The sequence below is a fragment of the Sorex fumeus genome, unplaced genomic scaffold (assembly GCF_029834395.1).
Source record: "Sorex fumeus unplaced genomic scaffold, SorFum_2.1 ptg000122l, whole genome shotgun sequence".
Lineage (NCBI taxonomy): Eukaryota > Metazoa > Chordata > Mammalia > Eulipotyphla > Soricidae > Sorex > Sorex fumeus.
Genome location: NW_026606179.1, coordinates 63,372,249 through 63,382,870, shown reverse-complemented (window position 1 = coordinate 63,382,870; position 10,622 = coordinate 63,372,249). Strand labels below are relative to the sequence as shown.

General features: G+C 61.1%; 1 protein-coding gene across 1 annotated transcript; it reads left to right on the top strand.

Moving 5' to 3' along the window:
* Positions 1 to 5,977: 5,977 nt before the first annotated feature.
* CHMP1A (charged multivesicular body protein 1A) lies at positions 5,978 to 10,425 on the top strand. The gene is made up of 7 exons (XM_056136453.1): positions 5,978 to 5,999; positions 6,830 to 6,849; positions 7,628 to 7,705; positions 8,522 to 8,668; positions 8,834 to 8,962; positions 9,061 to 9,248; positions 9,434 to 10,425. Exons 1-7 carry the CDS (start codon positions 5,993 to 5,995, stop codon positions 9,453 to 9,455), a joined length of 591 nt encoding a protein of 196 aa, XP_055992428.1. The 5' UTR covers positions 5,978 to 5,992; the 3' UTR covers positions 9,456 to 10,425.
* Positions 10,426 to 10,622: the final 197 nt, after the last annotated feature.

Genomic DNA, 10,622 nt, shown 5'->3' with positions numbered 1-10,622 from the left:
GCTCCCCGCGCAGGCGCAGACTCCACTTCCGGGCCGCGGTTCCCAGGGGCGCCGCCGGAAGTGCCCGTCTCGGCGCCCCCGCCCTGCCGACGTCTCGGCCGCCCGCCGGTGGTCGCCCCGGGCTCCGGCGCCCAACCTCGGGGTCCCGCGGGCGCTCGGGCGGGAGGGGAGCACGGTGAGTCGGCTCCGTTGTCTGGGGCCGAGCCTGGGCCCGACGGCACGGGCCTGGGGTCGCGCCGGAGCAGCGGCGCCGCGGTGGCCCAGAGCCCCCAGCCGAACGGTCCGCGTCCCGTCCCTTCGGCCCTTGGCGTCCTCCGCGGCGTCAGAGCCGTGGTGGTCCTCCGGCGGGCGGGGCGGGGCGGGGCGGAGGCCGGGGCGAGGGCAGGTGCGCGGTCGGCCGCGCTTCCTCGGGCACAGGCGCGGCACGGGCCGGACTCGACAGGCCTCCGCGACTGCCTTGAGATGCTTGGCCGGAGGTCGCCGATGGCGGGGCTGGCGCGATAATCCACCGGGTGGGGCCCCTGCTTTGCGGGGGCTCCGCTTGAGGACCCCCAGGCCCAGCCAGGCGGGATCCCCGGAGCCAGCAGCAAGCCCTGAGCACCCCTACGGGTAGCGCCCAAACCAGAATAAACAGAACAGCAGTTGGTTGCGAGTCGGTTGTGTTAATGCCCCAACAGCGCTCGCCAGCGGAGCGCACAGGGCGCCTTGGCCACGCGGAGCTGAGGAAGCGGTGCCCATGGCCAGCACACGGGAGGCCAGGGTCCGGCCCCCAGCGCGCACTCCCTTCCCCGGGCGGCCTGGAGCCTGTGTGCCGAGGGCCCGGGTCGCCCCTCACCCTCCTGGAGGCCGCCTCCGGCTCTGCGTCGGTCACAGCCCTCCGAGCCCCTCTGCCCCTGGTTCGGGGACGCCAGCGTCCTGCTGCTCCTGAGGCCTCGGCCGGCTGCCTTGAGAGTGGACGGGACCCCCCGCCTCCGCGAGTCAGCTCGCGCTCGGCCGCTTCCGGCTCCATGTGCTGGCCGGACACAGCCCCTCGGGGGTACTCCGCGGGCACTGCCTCATTTCGGTGGGGGCGGGCCGAAGGCAGCCACGGTGCTGGGGCTCCGGTGTCGGAAGTAGGGGCCCCAGTCCGCACAGTCGTGGATGGGCCTCTGCTCTTCACTGGGGACTGCACTGAGGCTGATGAGGCTCTGCCGGGAGGCCCGGGTGATGGCGATGCGGGGGGTGCCCGGCTGCACAGGGTGCTGCTCTGGAAGGAAGCGACACCCGAATGAATGTTGGCTTGCAGCAGGGCACAGCTCTTCGGGAAAACAGTGCCCTGGTCGGGCGGGTGGGATCAGGGGTGCAGGGCCCCTCTGGGATGACCCGAGCTACACCTCGGGGCCAGTGAGTGGCTGAGCATGGGGAGGTTCGGTGGGGGATGCCCAGAGGAGGCAGGCCTGCCCCCAAGGTGGAAGCCGGACACTGGGAGAAACCTCCCTTCAGAACTCGGTCAGAACGGGGCGTTGAGGGCCCAGGACCATGCAGCACCGACAGAAGCCCTCTCCTGGCTCTCGCCTGCCTCTGCACACACACAGGAACCCACGTCCTTTCCTCAGTAAGTTTCTGCAACCCCGTAAGAGGGCCAGAGGAGGATTTTCTGTCCCTGAGTGTCACTGTCATTTTGTGTGAGCCATACCTAGCAGTGCCTCAGGGGGTAGCTTGTGGCTCAGTGCTCAGGTGTGGAAAGTTAGGATGACATTGCTTTGTCCTTTCTCCCTTTCTCTACAAGGAGCTTAGGTTTATCAGGTTACACCCATTACAGTGCTCCTGAGTCACTTCCATTCCATTGCGTTTATCTGAAATTCTTCCCTATGCTCTTCTCCCCAACCAGTTAATCAGCTTTCCCCCTGGTCAGACTTGTAGGTTAGATTCCTCAGAAATCTATGATTTTATATGTATGAGTGAAATATTGCCTTTCTCCTCTCCTTATGCCTGTTAAATAGTTTACTTTAAAGCAATGTCCTTTTTGTATAGATACAGGAAGACCGTTAACATTATGCCTTGTAACTTAGGATTTAATTGGCTTTGAATATTATTCACTCCCGGGCATCTGCTTTCTCAACTTAAGCCTCAGTTGCCCTTAGTTCCTAACACGCCAAAAGCAGGGTCCCAACAAGGGACTGAATGGACCCAGGGCAAGCGGTGAGCTACCCTGGCATCGAAATGGGCCAGGCCAAAGTGCCACGATTCTTAATTCTAAGTTTAGAGCTTGATCATAGACAAATGCTGTCATGATCCAAAAGTAATGACGAGAGTAGGACCCTGCTAGGGGTAGGAAAGACTATCTGGCCTGAGCACTGTAGTCTGAGATCAAGATGGCCCTAGGAGGGCAATTCTATAAGTTTAAGGTATTTCTTACTGTATTTATACAAAATTATTTATATGTGCTTATATGTTTGTTGGACAAGGAGAGGAGAAACACCCAGGGGATTCCACTCTAGGGTGGGTCGATCTGACAATGAAGATCTGTCCTAGGAGTGGATATCCCTGAGGGAAAAAATTCTACCCCTATTGATTGTGACCACACCTCTGCGTAATTATTACCCCAACCCCTCATGCTTTGGGATTTAACTGTACTGTAAGAGTGGGCTGGAGGATCAGAATCCAGACTCCAGAGCAAGAGGAGAAAGGGGATCGGAATCAGAATCCAGACTCCAGAGGAGGAGGATGAAGGGGGATTAAGAAGGAGAATGAAGTAGTATGGGGGAGGAAGAAGCAGGAGAGGAAGCAGAGGACAGAGGCAGGAGTGCATGGAGAGAGGAATGAAATAAACTGCAACTGACATCAACCAGCCTGGCCCTCGTTTCCTTCCTTTGCCTGCCCATCACCATCGACCTCCCCGGGGTGGAGGAAGCAGCATGAGACTGCTGAAAGCGGGCGGTGGGAGAGACAGAGCCGCCGCTGCTGTGCCCTTTTTTGAGTTTACACATCTGGCGTTCCTGGGTGGGCCCGAACCTCCAACCGGTATGCAACTAAAGGTGAGAATAGCGTTCGGTACACCCCAATTCTAGAAAGTTTAATGGGAGAATTAAGATTGTGTGGTGCGGTGGATTAAACTGCTAGCCGTACTCCCCACCAACATGGGACAACAGTGCCGAGCGGAGTCCTTTCAAAATGTTTCGCGCCAAAGTGAACGTGGCCAGTTTTTCATTGAATTGATTAAGCATTTTGCAAAGAGAACTGGACATAGTGTTTCTCTGGACCAACTCCGGTCCTGCCTAAAAACTTTATAAATTTCACCCCTGGTTTCCAGATAAGGGTACTTTGGCGCCTGAGGTTTGGGAAAAGATTAAGGATAATGTCTTCAGAGAATTTAAAGAAGGGGCTCAGATCCCTAAACAATTCTGGGTAGCTTGGGAAATTGTCAACTCCATTCTCAAGGCTTTGGAAGATACCTCCAAGGAGAAGGATGTTAGATATACTATGGGAGGCTTTCCTCAGGAGTTAAGCAGAGAGAATTTTAAGATCAAGGATGAAATGAAGAAAGTTCCCACTACTGAGAGAGCCCTCGGCTCCTCCCATACCCAAGCCTAGAAAGAAGCCTGATGCTCAATCCTTGACTGCTCCTGTACCCAAGCCCCGAAAGCAGCTCAAGGCGTTTCCGGTAGAAACACGTTCTCAGAGCAAAAATCTCTCTGCCACTAATGAATTAACGTTCCCTACTGATGTCAAGCCAGAGAGGCCCCCACCTCCTCTGTATGACTCCACTTCCAGTGCGTCAGAGGAAAGTGATGGGTATGATGAGCCAGCTACCACATCCTCAGATTCTGAGTCTGAGAGCGTCGTGGTACAGAAGCTTCTCACAGGAGCCGCCGCTCCTTTAAATTTTCTAAATCTACCTCAAGGAGAGCCATATACAGCAGCTGAAAGACATTTCCAGGAAGGTACACAGGCTCAGGAAATGGTTAATTCTCCTATTTGGGTTAAATTTGACAAAGAATGGATAGCAGGGAAACTCCTCATTCGAGGAAAAGGCTATGCTTTTGTTCCAACAGATGATAACCCCATTAAGAAACTTTGGGTTCATTACCTCTCCTCAGAAGTCGAATTGATTCACCAAATTCAACCCTCAAACCATCAGAGACTACTTACTCCTCTAAACTCTATTCAGCCAAACTAGCTGAGGAAAGAATGCACCCTCGTTGGGATCCCACCGTTGAGCAGATCTCCTAGTAATCTGGAATCAATCTCTTTAGATGAGATTTAATCCTAGAGTTAATCTCTTGGAGGAGTGGTCTTACCTCTCCTTGCTGATTTGTTAATGTTCAACCCACCTTTGTGTCACCACTCTACGTGACTGCGGGACATAGTGCATGGCACATGTGTGCACACGAGCTGCAATCGCCCACCCAGAGGGAGAGCTCCATACACTCATGGTCCTCACAGGCCTCCATGGCAGCTGGGAGCGTTCCCTGATCTGTCCCAAGATGAACACTGCGCTTCACTGCCGGACAAATATATAGCGCTGCATTCGCCAGAACTCTCCCATCCTCTAAGTCTGATATTAGGTTGACGTTGAGGGTCGGAGAGAGAATCCAGGGCAAGGAGCTTAGATCCCAGCATCCGGTGTGGCCCTCCAAGTCCCACGGGGGTGATTACTAAACACCCTCCTGTGTGTGTGTGGTGGGGGAGACCCAAAAACAAACCCTAAAAGTTCTAATTTTCCCAAACAGAACAGAATCTTTGAGTTTTAAGGCAGCCAAGTAGGGGTCGGGTGATGGTTCAAAGGGCGACAGCTGGGCCCGGGTCCAGGACTACACCCCAGCCCCATTTTATCCCCCAGGGCACTGCATGGCTGCAGCCCTGGGGGACACCAGCACCACCATGGAAGCTCAGAGAGTGAGGGGGCAGCTGCTGCTTTCTCCAGTGCCTTCCCATGAGGCCATGCTCTCAACCCTGTGCACAGGCCGCCCTGGGCCTTGGCCACATGCCTCTCTGGTCCCTTCCTGTAGAAAATTCTGTCCACTGGGTCCTTCTGTGTCAGAGACGCCCGCACCACACCCATCGCACGTGGGACGGTCAGGATTTGCGCTCGTGAGCACAGACACGTAAGGTCAGTACTGGGAGGCCTGCACACTCCTCAGGTCTCCGAACACCATCCCCAGCACACGTGTTCAGCCTCAGACCCGGGGCCTCATCAGTGTCCTAGAGGTCCACCAAGCTTCACCCCTGGCTCCAGCTTCTCTTTGGCCTGTGGAGAGAACACAATTCGGTCATCTTGAACGAACTTCCAAAGTCAGGCCCCATGAATCCAGCACCATGTGGCCACGGGAAAAGCCACCCACCTCATTGCCACCCAGGCAACGCGGGTTTGCTTTCCCCGCAGGTGAATGCAGCGCCCACTGGCCCGCATCGCCGGAGCCCTGCCCAGGGTCCGCAGTGGGCCCCAGTGAGCGCAGAGGGCCCAGCCCCAGCTTTTTGTTCGTGTCCGGGGCCCACCCTGGTGCTCAGGGTCACTGCAGGCTCTGCACGCACTCCTGGCAGTGCTCAGGGTGCCACGCGGGGCGGCCGTCGTCCTCCCCGCTGCGTGGCTGCCCCGGCCCCGCCGCCTGAGTCCGGCGTCCCGGCGCCTCGGGCCGCCCCCAACCCCGGAGCAAGGCGCTTCCCGGGCGGCCCGCGGCGGCTCCGCCGGCTCCGGGCGCGCCTCCGCCTCCCGCCTCCCGCCTCCCGCCGAGCTCCCCGGGCGGCCCGTCGCGGCGTCCACACCTGCGGCGCCGGCCGGGGCCGCGGCTGCGTCTCCCTCGGGCGCCCGCCGGGGCCCGGGCCCCGCACCCGCCCGGGCCTTGGCCTTGCTGCGCCCCAGCCCCATCGGCCGGTCCCGTGACTCACAGACGCGTCTCCATGGCGACGCCTCGCGCCGTCCTCTCGCGAGAGCTGCCGGCGGAAGGGGCGGTCCCGGAAGTGCCGCGGCCGAGCGAGCTCGACACCGGCCCGCCCGCCGCCCGCCCCGGCCATGGACGGTAAGAGCCGCGGCCCGACCCCCGCCCCGGGCCTCGGCCCGCGCTGTCCGGCGCCCGAGAGCGCCCCGGCTCCGGGCACCCGGTGCTGGCCGGCCGGCTGCCCTGCCCGCTGCCCCCTGCCCCGCCCTCTGCCCGGCCCTGCCCGCTGCCCCCTGCCCCGGCCCTGCCCGCTGCCCCCTGCCCCCTGCCCCGGCCCTGTCCGCTGCCCCCTGCCTCGGGGCTTCCGTTGGCCCTCCTGGCCGTCGGGACCCTCACCCGCGCCGCCCTCCCCGTGGTCACCCTGGGCAGCGGGGCGGGCCCCGACGGACGCGCCCACCCGCAGGCGCATCAGCTGGGGCGTCTCCGCGAGCGGCGAGCCCGGCCGCGGCTGCTGGCCAGGCCTGGGGCCCAGAGCCGGCCGCTCCCGTCCGTTGGGTTCTCCGTGGGCCACACCCGGCGGGTCATGGCCCGCCCAGACGGTGGTTCTCTGGGGCCCCCCTCGCCGTGCCGGGGAGAGGGTCGAACTTGGGGCATCGCAGACGCTGACCTGCGCCCTGCCCCGGGTCAGCCGGCGGGAGGGGCGCCTAGGAGTGGACAGGGCAGTGCTCACTGGGACCATGGTGGCCTGCATGTTGACCCCTGATGGTCAGCGGTCATCCGCCGGCCCGTGAGAAGTGGGCTTCAAGGACACGGGGTTCCTGGGAGCCAGAGTGCATCTTCCTGGCCCAGCAAGGGAGCGAAGGCCTCCCCGGAGGGCAGCAGCTGCAGCTCCGAGAGCCTCTACCAGAGCTGCTGCTCGGGCATCCAACTGCGCTCACGCTTCCTGACTCTCACCTTCTCTCCCTTTGCAGACACCCTGTTCCAGCTGAAGGTACGTCCTCCAAATTGGCCCTGCCCGGCCCTGCCGCTGCCGTGGGGAATGGTGCTGTCAGCCTCTGCTGCCTGCCAGGCTCTCCTTGTCTGCTGAGCCCCAATGGTCACCCGGCTGTGGGGAGACATGTCACTGGAAGGGCGGCCTGGTATTCGCCACGCCCCTTCTGGACCAAGGGGCCTCTGTCAGGCCTGCTGTGCTGGCCAGGGGTTCCCGAGTGAGCTCGGCCTCGAGCACTGCCAGAGAGGCCCCTAAAAAAATAAGATTAGAGTGATAGTGCAGCAGGTAGGGCCTTTACTTAGCAGGTGGCCAGCCCAGGTTTGATCCCCAGCACCCTCTATGGTCCCCCAAGCCTGCCAGGACAAATCCCTGAGCACAACTGACTGTGACCCGAAAACCAAAAGATTAAAATCACAGAACAACTTATTGGCAGCTCAGCACACCTCCCTTGTGTGTGTGTGTGGGGGGGGGCTTGCCCCTGCCTCTGGAGTGCTCCTCCCACCTTTGGGGGCAGCTGCTGGAGAGGGAACAGGTATCCAAGCACCCCTGGGACCCCGATCCCAGTGCAGATCCCCTCCATGTGTCTCACCAGCAGCCCAGGTGGTCACTGGTGGCCTTTTCCCGTGGGAGGGTTCTGAGCAGGTGTCTGGGAAAGGTCACACGCCATGAAAAACCCTTCTTGGCCAGCGGCTTGACCCTAACAGTGCCACTGCATCTGCTCGGTGCTGGGGAGGCAGGGCGGGTGACCCTGCATGCCTCGTCTGCTGCCTCTTCTTAGTTCACCGCGAAGCAGCTAGAGAAGTTGGCCAAGAAGGCGGAGAAGGACTCCAAGGCTGAACAGGCCAAAGTGAAGAAGGTGAGCTGCTGATCTCACTCCACCCTGGGACGTGGCTGCTGGGGAACAGGCCCTGGGTTGGTGTCCTGCCCGTCCTGTGGGCGTGGCTGCTGTTCAGATAGGCCTTGTGTGGGTGTCCTGCCTTCCTTGGGGGCGGGGCTTTGCGAGACTGACCCTGCCCATGTGCTGGACCTTCCAAGGCTCTCCAGGGCTCAACTCCCGTTCCTGTGTTTCTTTGTTCTGTGTGGGCGGGATGCCCACTAAGCCCTCCATCCCTTTCCTCCCTTCACCACAGTGCCTGAGGGTCCCCTCTGGGTGGAGGCCAGAGATGGATGCCCCAGGCTGTGGTCACCTGGCTGATGCCACAGCTCCAAGAGGGGACGGAACGGACCAGGGGGCTCCAGGCTGACCCTGTGCTATCCCCAAATGCGATGGGTGGAGCTCGTGGAGTGACGACTGCCCAGGAGCTCAGGACAGGAGATGGGGCGGGGGAAGGCACTTGCCTTCGGGCAGCTGAGCTGGGTTCCACGTGGGGCTGATGTGGTCTCCCAGGCCCCACCAGGGGTCCTCTCTGAGCACTGCCTGGTATTGCCCAAAAAACAAAACAGACAAAAACGAGAAGCTGTGGCCCCAGTGCCTTAGTGAGCCCACCTGGATTTCCTGTCTGATCCCTCTGTGGCCTGGGCTCTGGGTGCAGGCTTCGGGCTGGCCATGTTTGTAAAACTGGAGTTGGTGGGAGGGCAGCTGGGCTCTCACTAGCAGACAGCACCCAGGAAAAGCCAGGTCTCACTCGACCAGGACCTTGGCTGCCCTCACCACTACCCCACCCTGTCCCAGGCCCTGCAGCAGAAGAATGTGGAGTGTGCGCGAGTGTATGCTGAGAATGCCATCCGCAAGAAGAACGAAGGCGTGAACTGGCTCCGCATGGCATCCCGGGTGGACGCTGTGGCCTCCAAGGTGCAGACAGCTGTGACCATGAAGGGGGTGAGTACCCGTTGCAGGTGAGTGGGACCCTTTGGCTGGAATCGGTGTTTCTACTGGTTCAGGACCCAGACCTTGCCAGGGACGGCTTCCCTGTCTGAGGTTTGGCTCTGCCCACGGAAAGCACACCCCTTGGGCATCACTGAGGTGCCTCCATGCTCCATGCAGGTGACCAAGAACATGGCCCAGGTGACCAAAGCCCTGGACAGGGCCCTGAGTGCCATGGACCTGCAGAAGGTCTCTGCGGTGATGGACAGGTTTGAACAGCAGGTGCAGAACCTGGATGTGCACACTTCGGTATGTCCACTGCCCACCTCACGCGCCAGGGCGAGGGGAGGGGAGGGGCCCAGACCCCCAAGGCCTGGGCACAGCTGCTCAGCCTGTGGCTTGCACAGGTGATGGAAGACTCCATGAGCTCGGCCACCACACTGACCACACCACAGGAGCAAGTGGACAGCCTCATTGTGCAGATCGCTGAGGAGAATGGCCTTGAGGTCCTAGACCAGCTGAGCCAGCTGCCCGAGGGCGCCTCAGCCGTAGGCGAGAGCTCCGTGCGCAGCCAGGAGGACCAGTTGTCAAGGAGGTAGGCCCATGTGGAGGGTCGGCCGCAGGGGCGAAGGGGGTCCTGCAGGCTGCTCACATGCTGTCCATCCACCTGCACCTCTGCCGTGAGGGGCGGGGGAGAGTGGCTGTTTCAGTCCCGGCCAGCACATGGCTTGGGTGGCCTGGGTCCAGCCTTTCCCTGAGGGGCTCTGTGGTATCCTGCAGGCTGGCCGCCCTGAGGAACTAGGCCGCCGTCCACCTGAAGGGGAGGAGAGCGGCCACCCCTGCCTTCTGCTGACCGTGGCCTCGCTGCTCTCTGCCCACCTGCCAGCCTGGAGCCCTGCCTTGTGCCCGCAGTGGGTGCCTGTCTCTGTGACTACACAAACTTCTGACGTCTCTGGGTAATTCCCATGTCTCTGGGCCGGCCAGCTGTGGACTCACAGACCCTTGTCCCCTGACCCCAGGCATGGACAGGAGCTGGCCAGCGGACGCCTGTAGATCCGTGTGTGTGCAGTGTGCTTCCCCGGCGGCTAGGACCACCCCTTGCCATGCCCCCAGAGGCCTCCCCTCAGTGGCAGCCACCAGGGACAGAATGGGAGGGCCCAGCAGGGTCTGGGCAATCAGCCGCCTCGACCTACGTGCCTGCGTCCCGCAGACCCTGCGAACCCCCCATGCTTGCAGCACGGGCCTCCACCTGCTCCTCCACTGCCCTCCGGCACCCAGTCCTCAGTGAGGTCCTGTCACTATAGAGAGGGGACGTCCCCTGACGTCGGCCTGGGACAGCCTGCCCCTGCGCCTCACCCAGTCCCTGACGTTTACTGTCCTCTCACTGTTTTCACGGTTTCTCTTTGGGTTTTATTTTTGCCAAAATGGAAGGAGCCGGCACCAGGCAGGGCCGGCTGAGCACCTGCTCCAAGCAAGATGCTCAGACCAGTGTGACAGGCCAGGCCAGAGCCTGCCACACGCCCAGCAGACCCCTCTGCCAGTGAGACCCCTGTGAGAGACTGGCTTTCCTTTCTGCTCCGATGAACAGCTGGGGCAGCCGTGGGGCACTGGATGGTGTCGTGTGGATGGGGGCAGCCTCTCAGACCCTCGGACCCCAGTGTCTCAGCGTCCTGGGGCCCCGTGCTCAAGCAGGGATGGTGTTGGGGGAGGCTTTGCAAGAGGCAGCAGAGCTGCCCCTTGTCCTGAAATGCTGTTGTGAATAAACGGATTGTTCCTGAGGACCTGCCCGCCTTTGCTTTGGTGTCTTGGGGGCTGGGGTGTCGGTGTGTCTGGGAGTGTGAGGGTAGAGACACTCTCAAGGCGGAATCTCAATCGCATGAAGATGGGTTTCCAAGTTCAGTGGCACAGCTCCTGTCCCTGGGACTGTGACCCTCTGGGCAGTGCTCCCTGCCCTTCGTGCCACGGGCTG